At 47.6% G+C, this 21,709-nt stretch overlaps 1 protein-coding gene across 1 annotated transcript in view; it reads right to left on the reverse strand.

Annotated features, from left to right (window-relative positions):
• Nucleotides 1-2,416: 2,416 nt before the first annotated feature.
• Nucleotides 2,417-21,709, reverse strand: part of DUS2 (dihydrouridine synthase 2) — a 41,569-nt gene continuing 22,276 nt past the window's right edge. Inside the window, exons 7-15 of the mRNA XM_006860226.1 lie at nt 14,231-14,296; nt 13,978-14,048; nt 11,650-11,736; nt 8,944-9,112; nt 6,514-6,635; nt 5,094-5,243; nt 3,981-4,068; nt 2,886-2,959; nt 2,417-2,691 (exon numbers count right to left, since the gene is read on the reverse strand). Coding sequence (XP_006860288.1) covers nt 2,454-2,691; nt 2,886-2,959; nt 3,981-4,068; nt 5,094-5,243; nt 6,514-6,635; nt 8,944-9,112; nt 11,650-11,736; nt 13,978-14,048; nt 14,231-14,296 — 1,065 coding nt within the window. The 3' untranslated portion in view covers nt 2,417-2,453. The remainder of the gene's footprint in view (nt 2,692-2,885; nt 2,960-3,980; nt 4,069-5,093; nt 5,244-6,513; nt 6,636-8,943; nt 9,113-11,649; nt 11,737-13,977; nt 14,049-14,230; nt 14,297-21,709) is intronic.

Consider the following 21,709-nt stretch of genomic DNA (forward strand, 5'->3'; position numbering starts at 1 on the left):
TCTTTTTACTGTGGCCTTCAGAGGACCTTCCATCCTTGCTCCTCTCTCCTCATGCCCACACCAAAACCACTTGTCCCAAAACTGAACTAGTGGAAACTCTCAATTAAGGTGACTGCGATGGATGGAGAAGTGTTGTGACTACTAGCCCAGAGAGGAGTTTGGGCATGGTGAGAGGAATGGATGGAGTTTTCAGGCCTGACTGTACCCTCTCAGCAGGTGCTAGCCTTTGGGTAGGCCACTCTGAGACCAGTGCAAGTATCACGGAGGAAGTACCCCTACCCAAGTGGTGCTAAAGTGAGACTTATTAAGGCATAGCATATTCCACCAGAGTCTCTACCAGATATCCTCCAGCACAGAACACACATACTAGCCCCTCTCCACATGACTCCCCTGTGGCTGAACCTGGGCCCTCTGAACCCCTAACCCTCAGCCTCTGTCTTAGATGAGACCTGTTGTCCCTGCTTTGCCTTCCCCATAGCCCAGACATGACCCTGACCATACCATTAGAAGGGACTTCAGAGAAACCACACTGGTGGGAGGTTTGAGAACAGAGTTCAGCCCTATCAAGGAAGAGTGGAATCTTGGGATTCAGTGCTGGCCCTGCACAGGGTCCCTGGCACAGTTCTGTTGGTCCAGGCTACTTGGGGACCCACTGGGAACATTTTGAGAGTTTTTAGTGAGAAAAGTCAGAAAGAAATGGTGGCTAAAGTTTGGTGGCTGGGGCTGGACCAGGCCTCAGTCTCTTACTAAGTAGGGCCTCTTCTCCAGTAGAGTGGCCTCAGCATCTATCACAAGTCAGCCAAACCAGCCTCTGATCCCAGTCTCAAAGGAACACCCTTGAGCTCAGAACTAGATGTGACTTGTCCAAGGTCACAGTGATGAGCCCCTGGCAGGCAGATGGCAGTGCTGTGTCCTTGTCTGCACAAAGAAGAGTTAAGTGTGGGTGGCAGGGAAGAACAGCACCAGGACTAGACAGAGACTTTACCCGCCCAACTCTTGACTCAGAGGCCGGCAGGGCCACTGGCAGCTGGCCAAAAGCAATGAGCTAGCCCAGGGGTGATGACGGGAACAGGGATGGGACAAGAATAGGGCAGCAGGTCTGGGAGAGAAATCGCCCCCTCTCCCAGAGACCCTGGCAAAGAAGAGAAGCAGAAGCAGTGTGTTTACAGCAGAGGAAGAGGGGAGCTCAGGGCAGGAACCTTTGGTCACAGTGCCCCTCCCAATAAGCGGGGGAGGCCCCAGGAGATGTGGTAGCCGTTGTTTGCTTCTCACTGCCAGGAGGAAATTAAACAAAATCTGCCACTTCCTTCCGGCCCAAGCAGGATGGTGGGGGAGTGGTGGGGGAAGGTAGTTGGGGCAGGCAAATTGCAAGAGCCCCAAACTGCTGTCAGCAGCAGCCACCAGTGTCCTGTGCCCAGAGCTGGCACCCCATCAGGTCTGAGCTTTCAAACTTGGAGGAGTCTGGGGAATGTCATCCCCTTTCTGGGGTCTTAAATACCCTAGTATTTCCCCCAGATTCCATACCACCTCTCAACAGGAAAGTCAATTCATATCTAGTACCTCAGGTTGAGGAGTCCTGGTGTGGTGCTGTGGGTTAATGCGCCAGACTGCAAAGCTGTCTGAACTGCAAGGTCGGTAGTTCAAGCTCACCAGCTGCTCCTTGGAAACCCCTATACAGGGTCACTATGGGTCGGAACTGGCTTGACGGCACGTAACAACAACCTCAGGTTGAAGGAGTCCTGGTGGTACAGTGGGCTAAGTACTGGGCTGCTAACTGAAAGGCCAGTGGTTCAAACCCACCTACTGTTCTTCAGGACAAATATGAAGCAGTCTTCTTCCATAAAGATTTACAGTCTCAGAAACCCTAAGGAGCAGTTCTACTCTGCTATAGGATCGCTGTGAGTCAGAATCTACTTGATAGCTGTGGGACTGGTTTTTTCATTTGGCCTCAGCTTCACCATCAGTAGAATGGGCTTCTTGGACCTTCCTGGCTTAGCCCAAGTCATGAGCCTAAAAGGTGATATACCACCCACACGATTCAGATCCATAAGGATGAGTAGGGGATATGTTCCAGGAAACAGAGAGCAGGGAAGAAAATAATTATGCCAGGGCACAAGTCTGTGTGCTAAGTGGCCCAAAGATGCAGCAGTCAGTCCGTGAGTGGGGGTGGGGTGTCTTTATTGCACTGGACTAATGTCAAGGTGCTGCCTGAAAAGCTCTTGTTTTCAGAGAAAATCCTGAAGTTGCTCAGAGGTTGGTCCTATCATTCAGGCTTACCAAGAGACATGTCATCTACTCCTGGGCTGTTGCCCCAGGTGACAGCCCAGGTCAGGACCTCTAACTCCTGCCAGGCAGGGCCAGCAAATTGCCCAGTGGTGTCTGTTCATGTTCCAGTGCCTACAGCCATCCAAGGGTAAGGCCCACAGAAGAGGTGACCAGGGCAGGGACAGTGGTCACCTGCCTTCCAGCAGACTATCTTCTCCACTTTCCAAGGCCACAAGGGTCTTCTTGAACAACTCCCCAGACAAGGCTGGCTTCTGAGCTCTGGAGTCCCCAGAGTCTTGGTCAGGAGCCTCCCGCTTGCGCTTGTGCAGGGTGGGGCTCTCCTCATTGAGCCGACCCTCAGGAAGGCCCCGGTTTCGCAGACAGACAATAGCCGCAGCCTGCTCTGCCAGTTTCTTGGACTTGTCCCTGAGCAGAGGAGGTATGCAGCAATAAGCAGGTGAGCTGAGGCTGGGAGACCTGATTCTACCCACACTTGGCAGAGATGCTGCCAAAAGGGAGGAAGGGGTCATCACCCAAGGACGCCACTGCCCAGGCTTCCCAGCCCCCAACCTTCTAGGGCCACTGCCCTGAACTTCATGCTCACTGATGAGGGAGCTTACCACAAGGTGGACTGGTACTTTTGCTCAGCAACTGTAACAACAGAGCAGAACAGACGATCTAGGGGCCGTTGAACCTGGTGCAAGGAGAGCAAAGGAAACAGATGGCTGCAAAGAGACAAGGAGACAGAGCCCTGGAGGCCTATGGCCAGGGTCACATTGTAGGCAGTTCAAGGGAAGGACTTTCAACCCAAGGCAAGTGAAGAGCCAAGCTATCCATACCACATGCTTCTCCTCAGAGAAGTGCCTGGTGCATCTTCAGGAAAGAAAAGCACACAAATAGACAATGACTTCATAGAGTGTCTGCATTTCTGTCATGGGCCAAGTAGAGGGCCATCGAGTCCTTGGCTGAATGTGACTATGGAGCCTCCTTTGCTGACATTTGGATGGACCAGGCCCCCAAACATAAAGCGTTCACCAAATAACAAACAGGTCAGGGGGACAAGGACAGGAGCAGAGAAGGCACACCTGGCACAGGGACCAGGTGATGAGGCTGGAGCAGAGGGCTGAAGGGGTCAGAACTGAGGCAGAAAGGCACGTGGAGGAGTCTTATGCTATATGTTGAGGTGCTAGGGCTTGATCTAAAGGCAATGGGGAGCTGACAAAGAGGGCAAGAGGTCATATGTTTTGGAAAAGTAACTCAACAGAGAGGGACACAGAGCTGGAGACCAGGAAGCCAGTCCAGACAAGACAGAGCAATGTCAACAAGGCATGGCTACAGGGACCAACAGCAGTGAAACAAGATGGCCTTAAGGGATCCACTCCAGGGGCCCCAAATCTGTGCCCCACTGGCTGAGGCCTGATCCAAAGGCATGACTACCTAACTTTTAGGTCTGAGTTTCTTTCCTAAACCAATTAGCCTTTTGCAAAGAAGTCTCTCCCCTGCCTTGGCAATGCCCAGAAGCCCCTTACTTAGGCCCCTAGTTCAGTTTTCTGAGAGTGGCGTGAATCGGACAACAAGCTCACTGGTAGAGAAGAGGGACTACCACTAGCAGTTGCAGCATGCCCACAGAAGGCAAGGCCAGTCTCCAGGCAAGCAATCTAGAGCTCAGGGTAGAAGCTGGGGCTATGCTGAGAGTGATGGCACAGGTAACTCACCGTCTCATACACAGGCTGTGCCAACTTCTCCCTCCGGCACCACTCCAGCAGGCACATCTTGGGGGTGATCTGGGGTGGGTATGCTCTCCTGGGAAGGTGGTTAAAGAGTCAAGGCCCACCCACCACCACCACTCCCTCCCTGAGCAGGGGTCCTACTCAGTTCCCAATAGAAGCTGCAGGAACTGGAGCACCTCAGACATCACCCTGCTGCCTTCAGGCTCCCATCTCTGCCCTACCAGTGGCTTTGGACCTCGGTTCTACTTAAAAGTAGACCTGGATGTTTGGGAAGTTAGGGGAGGTAGGGGGAAGTGAACTCCAAGCACTCTGGACCATGACCTAAAAACAGCCTCCAACAGTCAGGAAGGCAGGCCCAACCTGCCTCGTCAGACAAAATCAGGAGGCAGTGGGTAGAAGTGGCAAACTCAGATGGCAAGATAACAGCCTTGGGGATCTGGTTCACTGCCCACCCTGACTCCATCTGTCAAGTGTCAGGACAATCCAGCTGCTGCCTTGGACCCAGCAGACTCGGGTTCCAGAGTCAGTCAGCAAAGTGACACGGTGGGAGAAGTCTTACTCCAACTTCCCACCTGGAGTTCTCCGATAGCTCAACAGCTGTCTCAGGGACCTCCACACCCAAGCTGGCTCCTGGTCTGGGCCTAGGGACTGAAGAAAGGCTCAGATCCCAGATGTCAAGGGCAACAAGGGGGACACCATTCAAAGCTCACTCACAATCCCAGGCAACAATCAGTCTAACACTACTTCTGCCTAGAGAGGGCACACATAGCTGGTACGGGACAGGGTGTGGGCAGGGGCTTCAGAGCCACATGAGGGACAGGTTTCTGCTGCTGTTGGGGAGCTCCATGTGAGCAGCTAATTTCTCAGGGTCTGGGAACCAGCAGAATTCAGTTACCCTTGGGACAACAACACACACAACCCTAACAGTGCTGACTAGGCTTACAGAAAACGTCCTCCATCCTAAAATGCTTTCTTTGGGATGGTGAAAATTGAGAACAAGTATCTAAATCAAGGAAACTTCTAGTCTCTAAGCTTGGCACTGACCATGTACAGCAGCCAGCTTGCTTGGCCTAGATCAAGGTCAAGCTGGAGACCCACCGGTCAAACTTGACAGCCATCTTAATGACACCGCAGTCATCTTCAACTTGTTCCCTGGCTTCCTGTGGGGTTCGGGCCAAGAGCTCCGCCCGCCGAACATCCAGCTCCCGCGTGGTCTCCTCATAGAAGGTACTAAGGCCAAAGGCCTCACTGTAGAGGGAGAAGTAGAGTGGGACAAGTTTCTTAGTGTAGCCAGCCTCCAAGTTACTAGAGGAGCCCAGGATTCCACCACTAAGAAACTTCTCCCCACGCATATACCAAAGCGAGCCCTGGACACCTATGATGCCTCCTACCCACATATAGAATCAGCCTGAACTGGAAGATGGAGAGTGCATGTAAGGATGGGCTAGCTGGGCTGGGAGAAAAAGGTTCTAAATGTCACCTTCTGACTCTAGCCTCCTTCCTGAGGAGGGACACATAGGTGAGTTTCTTCAGCCAGCAGTGATTGAATTGATCTTAGCTAATCAAGCACCTGGAGTATGCAAAGCCTCATCATAAGAGAGAATGAGCGACACAGGCCTGACCACTAAGTGGGTCCTCACCTCCTGTCTTGTACCCAAACAGTTACATGGGCCTAGTCTACATTGGGTGCCCTCTGAGGTGCAACCCAGAGCTACAGAGTTACACACTTTCTCCTAAGCTCACAAGACACCTGGTCAAGCTACATAAGGTATGTAGGGTAGAGACAGAACCAACACCACAAGCCTAGTATGGAAAGGTAAGTTCTGGTGAGACGTTTTTTCTTCTGAAGCATCTTGAGGGCTGGAAAAATTTCAAGAAGATAGATCCCTTGGGGCAAGAGTGTTTGGAAAGGCTTCTTTGGAGAAGTTAGGCTATAGACAGCTAAATCTACCTAAGGAAAAGAAGAAGTTAGACTATAGACAGCTAAATCTACCTAAGGCAGTAGACCTGGATACAGGGAAGCAGATAGGTAGACAGTGAAACTGTATGAGCAGTACTAGGCCAGGTTGGAAAGGTCTTCAAACATTAACCATCTGAGTTGGAGAGTTACACCAGGTCTAGATGACCAAGGGATGGCCTCTCAGATTGCAGCCTGGTGGGCTGTGGGCACAGGTGACATTCTACAACCCAATTTTCCTGACCATTGGGTCTTGGTGGCCTGGCTTGTAACAAATCCATTTTAGGGAAAGCCCTTCCTCCCTAGGAATTCCCAAGCCCAGCCCTCACAGTCCTCCATTCTACTAGTGCCCTGGTTCCCAAAACACAGCTGCTGAGAACAGTCCAGTGACAGAAAGTTCCAAACCGCCCCTTCCATGAGGACATGCTGTCCACCCTACCCCACCCCTGACAACCATCTCCAAAGGCTGGGTCCCTGGCCCCCTGGTAGAGTCAACTTAGGGTTCAAGAACAAGCTTGGCAACATCTGCAGAAGAGATGAGCAGCCCATGGCCCCTCTCACCAAATTTCCTGAGAAGACTGGGCAGCATGGAGCAACCTTCCCTGGGGCGATTCCAGCTGTTCTCGAAGCATCTGGCACAAGCAGTACTTGGTGTTGGTGTAGTGGTTGTCATACTGCACTGCCTAAGAGGAAAACTGGCATGAGCCAATGGCTGACCTGGAGACTCTGAGGACATGCTCTGACAGCAGAGAAAGGGTCTCCATGTAGACATCACAGGTGGGCCAGCAGCCAAGGTGGTGTTGACTCTGTAAGAGTTATCTCTTGCCCTGTCATCTGCTCCTCAGGGAGTGGTACAAACTCAAGGGCCTTACTGAGGCCTACAGTCAGAAGCACTCTCTACTGGACAGCCTGGATGAGGTTCAAAGTCCCTCAGCCACCACAGACTACCACTGAGAAACTGCTGCCAAGCATCTTCCAGCCTGGGAAGAAACAAGCCAAACTTTGACTTGGCAGCTCCAGTCCCAAGACAGTGGGGAGATCTTCCTACTTCTTATCATCAGAGTGGGGACCTTCCCTTCCCACATCTTAAAAGTATTCTCTTTTCAATTTCCTCTTACATGGGTAAAGCACAGCACCATTTACCAAACATGTCTGTACATGTCACTTGTCACTTCACTTATCTATGTAGAGTGAGATGCAGCTGTTACCTTACTCCACGGACTGGGAAATGGAGGCAACGTTACTGTCCCACAGAAGCCTAGCTGGCTGGGGGCAAGGCAGGAAAGAAGGGAAATGAACACATCTCCCAGTGTTATAGCAGTGAGTGAAGGTTGTCCAGCCTTGTAGGACCCTCCCATGCTGTTCTTTCTCTTCCTGGGCCTATGCCCTTAGTGCCTGGGATAACACAGGAATATGTGGGTAAACCCCAGCCAGCAGCAAAGCCTTGATTCAGCTTGTTTGGAACAGAAGGCACCTGGCTGGACCAGAAGCAAGCAGCCCTGCCTATGCTTGAAAGCCACTCCCTTTCTCAGGGACAACGCACCCTCTTGAGGAGCTGCCAAGGGATGGGCTGAGCAGAAACGATAACATCACCTTTCACCCAGTGAGCAAGCTCAGCACTACTGAACATGTCTGCTCTGCCTCTGACTTGCCAAGCATCCAGAGGAGCTAGACTACTGCCTTGGACCAAGGCAGGTGATGCTTGCTCACCCCTGCATCAGGCTAACGCAGGCCATGGAGAGCCTGGCAAGCATCAACTTGCACAACAGAACACACAGAACCAAGAGGATGAGGCAGCTGGAGTAGGAGAGGCACCAGGACAGAGGCTGCCCAGTCCTGGACACGGGCCTCAGGGCTCCCAACCAGGCCCAGATTGCAGCGTCATGGCCACACCCACACACCCTGGCAGCCACTATCCACCCACAACCATGGGTTTCAGAGGGCTTGTGTGACTGAAGATTGGGTGTAAACCCGCTCAGGGCTATGGCCACACCCTCAACCCTCATGAGGGACTTGAGGACCACTCATAATTTCTACCTCTAGGTACACTGATTAGATTACAGAGTCCCACACAATTCCAGAGTAGTGTCAAAGACACAAGGCAGGAGACCTCATCAAAAAATGATTTTGTAAGGAGATGCCCCTTCAAGCTTCCAATGAGGAGAAACTGATTTAGAAAAAGCTATGCCCTAACAAAGGAGTACTGGTAGCACAGTGGGTTAAGCACTGGGCTGCTAACCATAAGGTTGAGAGATAAAACCCACCAGTTATTCCATGAGAAAAAAATAAAGCTTTCTGCTCCTGTAAAGATTTACAGTCTTAGACACCCTATGGAGCAATTCTACTCTGCCCTATGGAGTCTCTATGAGTCGTAACAGACTCCATGGCAGTGGGTTTGGATATTCCCTAAAGAGATGCTCACAGACTAAAGAATCCTGGGAATGAGCAACTTTTAGAAGTGATTTTGACAGATAACCAGGTGAGGAATCGTTATGGAAACAATCTGTCCTCAACATCAATGCTCCTCCTAGTCGTGTACTAACCCCCTGGGCCTAGGTGTCTTCAGTTAGACAGACCCACTTCAATGTGCATGTGCGTGTGGAGTTTGTGTGTGGAGAGAGAAAAAGACATCATATGCTTGGGGCTCCATCAGAATCCTGGGTCTAGAAGATCATTTTCTATGACCTCCACTGGCACTCTAGGGTAAGCACCAGCTGCTCCATGAAAACCCTATACAGGGTTGATATGAGTCGGAACCGACTCCATGGCACTTCACACCACCACTACCACCACCTCCAGAAGTTTTAGGAAATGATGGTAAGGACACATGTACCCAGCATCCTCTCTTCATATTGCTGCTGGAGAGATACAGTGCTCTACTACAAGAATGACAAAGAGACAAAAACAACAAAGCCTGCTGGGGGCTAGGTGCTCACAGAAAGTGCTTTCTGCAGGAATGAGGCAGGCAGTAAGAAAAGTGTAGAGACATACGTATCTGATGTACTTCTGCATGACCTCCTCCAGGGGCCGCAGACCTTCCTTGAGGAAGACAGACGGGTTCCACATAGCTGCTCTGGCCACCATCACTGAAGATGCAGCCGTGGTTTGTCGAAAGTCCTCTATGTCCAAATACCGTTGGATGTGGTCGTGAGAGCCGCCACTGAAAACCAACAAGGGTATTAGGAATATTTCCATCATGGTATCAGTGCTTTCATAAAAGAGTCACTCTCAGATTGGTCACACGTTAGCTGTGTGGCTTTGAGCTAGCCCCTTCAGCTCTCAAAGCTTTGGCAAAGTGGGGACTATAATATTACTATGTAGTTAGGAGCTCCAAGAGAGATAATATATGTACAGTAGCGTGGATTATGCATGGCACTTAGTAGACAGATATTTCAGAAACTTGATTTTCCTTCTTCCACATTGTAGCTAAACTAGAAGGTGAACTAAAAAGAGGCAGACCCATAACAAGATGCACTGACCAAGGGACTGACTTCATCAATGGACTTAAACGTAGCAATGATTAGGAGAATAGTACAGGACTGGGCAACTTTTTATTCTGCTCTACAAGAAGTCACTATGACTAAGAGCTGTCTCAATTTCACCTAACAATAGCTGGCTAAAGGTAACCCCTATCTGAAGACATGGATCTATAACTGAGTATTGGGACCATCAGAAGCCCCTAGGCTGTGTAGCCACCTATGCTCACTCAGGGATCTATTTAAACCCTGGAGAGGGAAACAGACACACTAATCATTAGAGGAAGAGCCCAGTTTGGTTGCAATTTCCCTTTTTCCACCTTTCGGCTCCAAGGCCTCCTCAGAAATTTTCCTGTCCTCATTTATTATATCAGGAGCCAGGTGTCAGCCACAGGTCAGAAATAGCCATGAAGGGTAGTCCTTAAGAGACAGTAGCAACAACAGGGCCCAGAAGTTTGAGTAGTCCTACCTTCTCCAAATTTCTGGGGAAGACCAGACCCCTTCCCATACCAGTCAGGCAGGCCTCTTGTCAGGACTTTGGAGTTGCGCTGTCCCAAAACCCCATCAGCCTCTGTGTTGTCCTAAGATGCAAAGCAGGACTTCTATCTGTTTGGCACAGGCTAACTCCCCAGCGGCAGCTGGAAGCTGTCTTACTACTATTCAGCCTTTGGGCTGGTCACTGGTCCCTCACATCTGCTAGTCAAGCTTCTGGATCCTGTAGCTGCACAGAATGCTCGTCTTGCCTTCTGAGTGTAATCTGCCTTCTGCCTCCTATGTGCTGTGGCTTGGGACTCATCACATGGCTCCCTACACTCAGCACACCTACCTCTAGGCATGATATTACCTTCTCCACTGGGCCTGCTTTGGTGGCTGCCTTTTGCTCCTCCCTGTCCCTGAACACTTCCACCCTCAAGCCATCCATTACAATGCCCTGGACCCATCTTCACCTGCACACACAGAGGCCGATGGAACTGACTTATAGGAGAGGCACTCTGCAGCTTCATTCTCAACTTCACTTTTTTCTTTTTAACATTTTAATTGTGAATTGGGTGAAGGTTTACAAAACAGATCATCAGTTTTCCATTCAGCAATTCATACACATTTTGTTTCATCTCATTTATTACAATGGACTCCTGGTGTGGCGCTGTAGGATCAACACTGCATTGCAAACCCTTAAGGTCAGCAGTTCAAACCCACCAACTGCTCCTCAGAAACCTTATACAGAATCACTATGAGTCAGAATTGACTCAACAACATTTAACAACAACAATATCACTTATACCACACCCTCCCTATATTTCCTATTTCCATTCTTTCTGAATCCTTTTTTCTGAATTCCTTCTTTCCGAATCCTTCTGAACTTTGTACTTAGGTAAACTTTTGATCTCAAATGGTTGATTATTCTAAAGGATAAAAGACAAAGTTTCACCATCCTGGCTTCTAAGGAACACTCTGGCTATACCTCTTCCAACACCTTTGTAAACCTGTTTTGTAAACCTCTTCAAATCCTTTCTGAATCTATAAGGGTAACAACTGTTCTCTTTATAGGTCTGTCTATTGTTTGGCTGAAAACTGAGCCACAAAGGCAAGTTCAATTTCAGACATAAAGGGTGACTAAGGGCCATAATCTCGGAGGTTTACCAGTAAGCCTAGTCTCTTTCATAGTTCAGACTTTTGTTCCACATTTTTCTCCCACTTTATCCAGTACCTTCTAATGTGATTCCTTTCAGAGCAGTTGTTAGTAGGAGCCAGGAAACACTAGTTCTCAACTTCACTTTTTGTCTCACCTTTTAATTCTTTCCCTCAAGGTCATTTTTTACACCATTTCATTTTTGCTGTTGTTGTTAGGCACCATACCATCAAGTTGGTTCTGACTCAGCAACACTATGCACAACAGCAAGAAACACTACCTGAACCAGCCTCACAATTATTGTTATATTTCAGCCCACTGCTGCTGCAACTGTATCAATCCAACTCCTTAGGGGTCTTCCTCTCTTTCACTGACTCTCCACTTTAACAAACATGATGTCCTCCAAGGACTATTCTTCCCTTCTGATAATATGTCCAAAGGATAAAAGACAAGTTTCACCATCCTGGCTTCTAAGGAACACTCTGGCTATACCTCTTCCAACACCTTTGTAAACCTGTTTTGTAAACCTGTTCAAATCCTTTCTGAATGAGTCAGGCATAAAAAGGTAAATGATAAAGAAGGGAGGTTTACTTGGCTATGACAGGAATGGAGAGGGTTTCAGCAATAGCTTTGATGGTTTCACAGCAGACAGGGTGCTGGGGTCGCTCCTCCCGTTTCCTAGGAAATAGAGACAGGGTTCAGGACTGAGTGCCATCTCACACAGGGTTACTCTGGCCAAAGTCTGCTGTTCTCTTTATTGAACCTGGGGAAGGCCAGGTGGCCATCAAGGGTCTCTGCCAGCTCCAGACAAGATCACTGCAATAAGGGCAGGAGCAGCATGGATGCAGGGGACCCATATGTGTGGTTGGATGTCAAGGTCTCACCACCTTGCCCTGGTTCTCCCTTGACTGTCAGATGAGGGACAGGACCAGTAAAAGGCTGCCCCTACTGTCCTGGTCCTGCTCTTCCCAAGAGACTCGAAACAGCTGCCACCATTCAGACTGGCTCCTCCCACACAGCTGCCTATGCTGGGGCCAAGTTGCACAGCTGATCCAGGGGAAAGGCACCTGGTGCAGGGTAGACCCTGTGCCCAAAGCAGCCAGAAGAGGCCATGGGTGCCACGACAAACCACAGGGAGGCAGGACCACAAATCCCAGGATCCTTCCTTTCAAGGTCAGCTACAAGTTCTTGTGTATGAACCAGCAAGCCTTAGGAACACTGAAATAAACCATGACCTGAGCACGAACAAGCCGGAGAGAGAGTCACCAGAAAACCCTTGCCCAGCTCTTTTCTAGGCTTTTCTCCTTGACTATGTTCCTCAACACAGGAGTCAAGGCCCTCTCGGTCCACTCTGCCTCTCTTGTTCCCAATACTCCCAGCTTATTTAGCTATAGCCCACCCCCCACCCAAATCTTTCTTCTTAGTGTTTCCAATTGCTACTAAAAGTACTAGTTTCATTTATCAACCTAAACCTGTGTGTCAGACACTGTGCCATTGCCTTCCATTCACAATCTCATAGCTCCATGATAGCTCTGTAAGGCAAAAATAATCTAATTTCCGGATAAGGAATATGGATCTCAGAAAAGCTAATGTATTTTGCCCAAAGACACACAGCTAACAAGCAGCAGAGGTATGATCCAGGCAATCTGAGCCCAAAGCCTGCTGCCTTGGGAGGGAGGAGCACGTGCACGTGGCCTTCACCTCCCATTCCCGGCTTTGATCAGAAAAGCTCTGCTTTTCCCTGTTTTCCATATTGAGGTTCTAGGTTCTGGCTATAAGAGACACAGCAACCTGGACTGGCCCCACAAGACCCTTGAGGCCAAAAGGAACATCACTTAGAGAAAAGAGGTCACTCTGGCTAGAGCCTGGTGACTTGATATTCTTCTTCACAGAGAGATGTCCTAGACACAGGGAGGGAATCTGACTTGGACACCAGGGGTAGTCTTCAGCCACACCTCAGCTCTCAGCAGAGAGCACATTACCTACAGAGAAAAAAACTGTGCAGTGTTGTGACAGCTGGCAGTCCAACAAGGGCAGACAAAAGGGACAGTGCCTTTACAAGAACAGCAGAATGCCTGGGGCCATTGAGAAGTCAGTGCTCAATGTTGTGAAAAGTAAATGAGATTCACAAAAGGGGGAAATGCAGAACAAAATTTCAAATTATCAAGGACTTTAGACTTCGAGCCATGAAGCATGGATGGACCCAAGATCATCTATTGCCCCAAGATCATCTTTAAACCTTAAACCAAAAATATCTTCTGAAATAATCTTAAAACTAATCCATAGTTTATTTTAATTAGTAAAAAGAAGTCTGTCTTGAGCATTTTTTTTTTTTTAAAGAACTCTCTCTACAGCATCAAAGATTAGATAAGAACCTTAGGGAACCATTAGTTTATAGTAATGAGGGAAGAATGACTCAGAAAAGGACAGTAAGAATGGCTGTACAACTCAAAGAACGTAATCAATGTCACTAAATGGTACATGCACAAACTGTTGGATTGGTATGTTTTGCTGTGTGTTTTCTTCACACCAACAAAATAAATAAAATTTAGAGAGTAAATGAGATTCAGAGTCATAGTTCTAGTTCCACTACGTCTTGGCAGCACGATACAACTTTGAGCAAAACACTCAGTCTCCACCACTTACACAACCTAAGCATAGAGGCATTTCTTCTGTTCGCTCTGTACTTCTAAAGCTCAGCACAGTATCTACACCCAATAAGTGCTCAATGAATGAAGCAAAAGCAAATAAATGCAAGCTCAGAGAGATGATTTGATAGGATTCATGCCTTACAGAATTTCAACGAGTTAGGCTGAGTTGGTTGAATATGGGGAAAGTAAGTTTGTTCTTCACCTGTTAAAGAGACACATTATCATTTACCCAGAAAGTCAGTCACTAGAAAGGCGACCACTCACTCACCTCCCATGAACTGCGATGGCAGCAATGCCAGTCCTCTCGATCCGCTTCACGAGGCTTAGGGTATCCTCCAGCTGAGGAAAAGGACCACCCTGGGTGGTTAACGAAGCACCAGAAGGAGCAGCTGCCAGCTCCTAAAGTGGGCTTGGCTCCACCCTCTCCTCCAAACCTACTTCCACTCCTCAAGAATCAGGCATACCCCAAAACTCAACATCACAGAGAGAATGTGCCTTCAAATGTAGCACACTGTCCTTACCGATGGCAGAATGCGGATCTTGCAGGTCACTGGTCTATGTGTTCCTTTAACCAGAGTGCTGAGAATCTGCAGGGAAGAGAACATAGGGCCTCATCTAGAACAACCAACCACAATAGCTCAAACTAATTAGCACTACTACGGTGGCATGGGTAGTTCAGTGCGTGTGCATGTATTGTATGCCTGTATGTGTGAGCTCCACAAGGCAAGTTTTCCTTTGTTCTCTACTGGGGCTCCCTGCCTAGTCCATGGTGGGTCGCAGAAATAAGCTGAGTGAAGAATGAGAACGCCTGTGTGGATCTGTGTGCACCTTGTGTGGACCAGTCATCCTTTGCAGGGGAAACATCAAAATCAGCTGGAGAGCTTCAGAAACAGAATCTTGCATGCCACCCTCATTTCCTGAAACAACTACTAGGAGTGGGGCTTAGGATTGTGTTTTCAAAAGGCTCTACCCGCCATTCTCCCTGAGATGATTCTGAGGCCTAGTGAAGAACACTTGAACAGCAGCTTCCTTCCAGGCTGAAGGAAAGCTCCCTGAGTGTTGTCCCAGGAACTGCCCAATGAGAAAGCAAGAAGGTCTTACAGGTTCTGGGCCCTGTCCTCATGTGCCCCTCTTTAGAGGACTCCAATACACAGAAGGAAAATTGGCAAACATAGTAAACATGTTGTTGTTGTTGTTAAGTCCCATCGTGTCAGTTCCAACTCCCAGAGACCCTGTATAGGGTTTCCAAGGCAGAGTGGCAGCAGCAATGGGTTCAAGCATAGCAACAATTGTGAGATTGGCACAGGACCAGGCAGTGTTTCGTTCTGATGTGCATAAGGCTGTTAGGAGCTGGAGCCAACTAGACGGCACCTAACAACAACAACACAGTTTTGAAGGAGCAGAAAACCTCATCTTGCTCCTCAGTCAACATATTAGAAAGTGCTTATTTGGAAAGTAATTGCCAAAAGACCTCAAAGAAAGATCTATAAGTTATATGGGAAAGTTTCAGGGAGGTAGCAAAACCCATCTATGTGGAAATCAGACATCAGGAGAGCTATGGTGATGGTGGTGGTGGTTGTATGCCATCCAGTCAATGTCAACTCATAGTGACCCTATAGAGGGTTTCTGAGGCTGTAAATCTTTGTTGTAGCAGAAGACCTCTTTCTCTAGCAGAGTGACTAGCAGATTCGAACTATTGACCTTGCAGTTAGCAACCAGCTTATAATCTACTATGCTATCAGGACTCCTTAAGAGAGTTATTCACAGGGGTAATGGAAATGGCTTATCTAAGCAGTGGCGGTTTTATCTTCTTCACACATCAGAATTCTTTCAGGCCAGGCAAAATAGAGGAAAGGTACTCCCCAGAGTCTTCCTATAAGAACTGGGTTCCTAGTGAGCAAAACAGATGGGATACCCAGGCAGCTGCTGCCCATCTAGATTCTAAGCACGTGGGGGCAGCAGAGAGCTGAGTTGCAGGAGTAAGTGGAGGTGGCCTTTTTCTCATGAACAGGCTAATGCTGGGCAGGACCACTCAGGCCACCCCAGAATACATCAGATCAAGGAATTGGGTTAACAGGCACGTGGGCAGGTCATGAGCAAGACAGGGCCTGCTTGTCCAGGCACAAGTTAGTGGGGATAGCTGGGAAAAGTAGTCCTCAGGAGCTGGGCCTGAGGCTCTAGGGTCACCCTGGTGGTGATAATGATGATGTGCCATGGAGTCAGTTCTGACCCTGTATAGGGTTTCCAAGGCTGCAAATATTTACAGGAGCAGAAAGCCTCATCCTTCTTCCTGGTAGGACTTAAAAGGAAACCTACCCTTTAAGGTGGAATCCTGGTATGGTGCTGTGGGTTAGTGCACTGGACTGCAAAGACAACTTGAACCACAAGGTCGGCAGTTCAAACTCACCAGCCACTCCTCAGAAACCCTATATGGGTCACTATGGGTCAGAACCGACTCGATGGTACTTAACAACAACAAACCCTTAAGGTGAGCTTTAAGATCCATTAAGACCGGTAGCAAAAATTATTACTCTACTCCTAGCCCTCAGGCTAAGAATACCATCACTGGACTAAGACTCAGGGGAATACATGAGCAGACCGATAAGGGGAAGTGAGGGAAAAACAGCAATGAAGCAGCAAGCTAAGCCCTACTACGTTCAACACACTCCTGTGAACCCAGGTGGAGATCTGGTTGGCCAGCAGTGTGGCAAGACATGGGGATTCCTGAGCCCAGAGTCAGTGACATAACCACAGAGGACTGGAGTGGAGAGTGAAGCATCCAGCTGATAAGAAGTGAAGGCATATACACAAGAACACCCACACTTGCAGATAATATCCACTTGACCTGGCTTCAATGACTGGATGATCAGAGCTCAACTAGGAGAAGACAGAGGAAAACAAAGAATAATCTGATACAATTTGATGAACTTGACCTACACCTATGGATGCAGTAGCTCAAAAGAGGGAACAAATCTTCACAGCAAGAATCATTCCCACCCCCTTGATACACAGGGTAGACACAGGGATGGGCAACTTGGACATTGGCTACCCAAAGTGGGGGGTTACAAAGGCAAGAAGTGACTGGCTTACAAGCTTTCAAGAGGGAGCCTAGATCCAGAGGGCACGGAGGAAGGTAGACTCTCCACTGAGTAGTATCCAATCTGTCTGGGCAGGGCTGATGAAAGGAGATGGAGATAGCACTCATATGGTACAACAGTGAATAATTGTTATCAGGACTGACTGTGAGGGTTGGAAATGTAAAGGTAAACATTTTGTAGCAAAAGGAGGGGAGTGATTGACTTTGCAATCCAGGAGAGGAGGTCCTTGGGACCATCAAGGGAGAAGAGCAGAGTACAGGACCCTACCCAGAGAAACAGTGATGCCAGAGATGGAGGCAGAGATGATGACATGGAAAGAGGGAACGACTAGGAACTCTAGACCCAGAGAAGGAGAGGGGCTGTGTGCTGACGACCAGGGGGAAGGCTTGCAGGGTATACCCTTTGGTTAGTTGATGATGCACGGAGGGGATTATAATCATGGCAATGAAATGATATACCGATATATGATAGGTGAATGTAAAGCTAATATTCTCCCATGTACACTATCATATAATTCACAATAAAACATTAAAATAAAAAAAGAATACTGTCTCTGGAAGGTTCCCTTGCAAGTGCAGACTTAGTGATTTTTAGTGATTTATGCAACCTTCAGGAGGGTTGTGTGCCAGCAATCTTGTAACCTTTCACCATACTTATTCAATCTGCATGCTGAGCAAATAATCCAAGAAAGTGGACTATATGAAGAAGAGGAGATTCAGGATTAGAGGAAGACTCATTAACAACCTGCAATATGCAGATAACACAACCTTCCTTGGTGAAAGCATAAAGAATCTGAAGCAGTTACTGATGAAGATGAAAAAATACAGCCTTTAAAATGGCTTACACCTCAACATAAAGAAAAAAAAAATCCTCACAACATCATGATGGATGCACTAAAGATTGAAGTTGTCAAGGATTTACTTGGATGGATACACGGTCAATGCCCATAGAAGCTGCAGTCAATAAATCAAAAGACATATGGCAATGAGCAAATCCTGGTGCAAAAGATTTCTTTAAAGTGTTAAAAGCAAAGATGCCACTTTAGGACAAAGGTGCCCATGACCCAAGCCACAGTATTTCTATCATCTCATATACATATGACACTGGAAAATTAATAAAGAAGCCTGAAAGAAGAAGTGATGCCTTCAAATTATGGTGTTGGTGAAGAATATTCAATATACCATGGACTGCTGGACACATTATTAGGAAGGCCCTGTCCCTGGAGAGGTCATTAGGCTGGGCACAGTACAGGATCAGGGAAAAAGAGGAAGATCCTCAAATAGACAAACACAATGGCTGCAACAACAGGCTCAAACACAGCAAGTACACGGAGCATGGCACAGGACCAGGCAGTGTTTCTTTCTGTTGTACACAGGGTCTCTATGCGTCGGAACTGACTCAATGGTACCTAACAATGACAACAAAGAGCAACACCAGCTAGTGTGATCTAACTGTTTTACAGAAATTCCTTCTGATGCACTGTATTCAAATGTCTCTAAGTACTTCTTTTAGTACTTCTCTTTATTTCATGTGCATTCTCAGGTCCAGGAAAGCAATTTGGTAACTGAAAGCCCGAGTCACCTGAACAGCAGCACACTGAGAGCAAAGGGCAGCTGAAGTCAATTATTCTCAGCACTGTGCTTTTCTTTTCCTGCCCTTGATCAAATGGCAATAATAAATAAATACCTGCACCATCTATCCCAAGAGGTTTTGGAACAAATTGACTATTATAATATGCATACTTTGAAAAAGGAAGTTATTCTACAAATGGTAAGAGCACATTATAGGAGTCCTGGTGTGGTGCTGCAGGATAATGAACTGGATCGAAAAGGTTGGTGGTTCAAATCACCAGCTGTTCCTTGGAAATCCTATACTGGGTTGCTATGGGCCAGAACCAACTGGATGGCATGTAACAACAACATAGGTACTTTTTAAAAACAATTTTTTTAGTATATATATACGTTGTTGTCAGGTGCCATCGAGTCGGAACCAACTCATAGCGACCCCATGCACAGCAGAACGAAACAATGTTCGATCCTGGGCCAACCTCACCACCGCTGCCACACTTGAGTTCATCAATGATGCCACCTGGCCAATCCATCTTGTTGGGGGTCTTCCTCTTTTTCTCTGACCCTCCACCTTACCCAGCATGATATCCTTCTCCAGCTACTGTTCCCTCCAGACAATATGTCCAAAGTATGAGAGATGAAGCTTAGCCATCTTGGCTTCTAAGGAGCACTCTGGCTGCACTTCTTCCAAAACAGATCTATTGGTTCTTTTGGCAGTCCATGGCACTTTAAGTATTCTCCTCCAACACCACATACATATATATATATATATATATATATATATATACATACAATATATATAAAAGGAGCTTTGGTAGTGTAGTGGTTACGAATCGGGCTGCTAACCCCAAAGTCGGCAGTTTGAAACTACCAGCTGTTCCACAGGAGAAAGAAGGCTTTCAGCTCCCATAAAGATTTACAGCCTCAGAAGCCCTGTACAGAGTCACTATGAATCGAAACCAACTCCATGGTACTTAACAACAACAACATACACACACACACACACATCTGTATACTATATAAATGCATATGGTTGGTGGTGGTGATGTGCCATGGAGTCGGCTCTAACTCATAGTGAATCTGTACAGGGTTTTGGAGGCTGTAAATCTTTACAGGATCAGAAAGCCTCAACTTTCTCGTGCATAACGGCTGGTAATTTCGAACTGCTGACCTTGAGGATGGCAGCCCAACTCATAACCATTACAATATAGATATATATTGTTATTGTTGTTAAGTACCATCAAGTCTGTTCTAACACATAGCAACCCTGTAGAGGGTTTCTGAGGAGTAGCTGGTGAGCTTGAACTGCCAATATTGCGGTACAAAACTAACTTTGCAGTCCAGTACATTAGCTCACAGCACCATACATATATACAAACATATAAGAGGACTTTAAAAAGCTTATGGAAAAATTCCATTACTTTTTATGAAATGTAAGCCTCCTGTATAGGTAGATACAAGCATTAAAGAACCTGGTGGGGCAATGGCTCAGTGCTGGCTGCTAATGGAAACGTTGGTAGTTCAAACTTACCCGGTAGCTCTGCAGGAAAAAAGACCTGGCCATCTGCTGTCGCTGTACCACTGCGTTGATTCCAACTCATAGCAATTCTGTAAGGAGTTCTTGGGCTGTAAATCTTTGCAGGAGCAGACAGCTTTATCTTTCTCCTGTAGAGCATACGGGTGAGTTCAAACCACCAAACCTGTGGTTCTCAGTCCAGTACTTATGCTATAGAGCCACCATGCTTCTTCCATATGTTGTTATTGTTAAGTGCCAGCAAGTTGGTTCCGACTCATAGTGGTCCTGTATAGGGTTTCCAAGGAGCAGCTGGTGGGTTTGAAATGCTGACCCTATAGTTCACAGTCCAGTGCTGATCCTACAGCACCACACCTGCAGTCCATATGTTGTTGTTATGTGCTGTGGAGTCGGTTCCAACTCACAGCGACCCTGTACAGGGTTTCCGAGGCTGTAAATCTTTATGGGAGCAGTAAGCCTCATCTTTCTCCCATGGAATAGCTGGTAGTTTCAAACTGATGACCCTGAGGTTAGCAGCCAGATTCGTAACCACTACACTAAATGCCTTCGTGTCAGTTCTGACTTATAGCGATCCTGTATCAGATTTCCAAAGAGAGGCTGATGGGTTTGAACCACTGACCTTGTGGCTAGCAATCCAGTGCTGATTTTACAGTGCCACACCAGAGTAGTTTTATTCTGTCATATGGGGTCACTAGGAGTTGGAATTGGCTCAACAACACACAACAACAAAAACAAAAGAACATCATCTGTGACTACCTGGAAAAAATGAGAAGGGACCTAATTATCATGGTGGTTTTCCTAGACGCAAAATACAGCAGCCAGCCCAAATAACAACGACTTCTCTTGGCAGCACCTTACCCCCAAATTACCCTAGCCTGAAAGTCCATAAAGTAGGGATAAAGACTGCAAAGGAAAACAATGGAGCTAAGAAGAATAACAAGGAGAAAGCTGGTGGACAGGCAGGAAAGCAAAGAATGCATATGGTATAGCAACAAATGTCACCCCACATGCCCTGGCAGCTCAAAGTACTAGGCATCGAACGCCAACCTGCCCCTGGAGCCTCGTTAGCTTGGCCTGCAGAATCACTCAGGGAAGGGGCACAGAGGGAGTATAACTTCAGCTTGCCTCATTTAACCCTGGCCCAGCCTGCTCTCCAAGGACTGGTGGCAGACTACAGCATGCAGAGGACCCACAACTGCTCTCATCCAGCTCCAGAGACACCAGTTCACCACCTCCATAGTCACAGAATCTGTTACAATCCACAAACAGTCTGACCTCTTCTCTCAGGATCATCCCAGACAGACCTAGGGCAATATAGAGGGGGCTGTAAAGGAATCTGCAGGTCTCCCTGGCTCTCAGCTAAGTATAGTCCCCAGCCCTGGTTTAGTCAGGGACTCCAAGAATGCTATCAGCTAGCTCAGGTTCCCCAACCTAGTTGCATGTCACACCACTGGGAAGTTTTTCACAAAGTTCCAGGCCCCAAGTGTAGAGAATGATACAGCAAATCTGAAGTAGGAGTTGAGGATGTTTCAAGTGCCTCTAGTTCACAACCATGTTTAAAGGAAGGCTACAAACCAGTTCAGAGTCACGGCTGAAGAAGCAAAACCAGAACAGACCTAAGTTCTTAAAAATTGGGTGGCCTGGAACGTGAATTGGAACAGGAAAAATTACAGGTTGAAACCCTGCAATGGGAAAAGAAAGGCTTCCTTTGAGGAGGGTCTGAAGCCAGAGACCGGATTATGACCAGGACTGCAGAAAACGACTCACATTCTAAGTGGTACAGTCAGCAGCCATCTTTGA

Source organism: Chrysochloris asiatica, unplaced genomic scaffold (genome assembly GCF_000296735.1).
Source record: "Chrysochloris asiatica unplaced genomic scaffold, ChrAsi1.0 scaffold00037, whole genome shotgun sequence".
Classification (NCBI taxonomy): Eukaryota; Metazoa; Chordata; class Mammalia; order Afrosoricida; family Chrysochloridae; genus Chrysochloris; species Chrysochloris asiatica.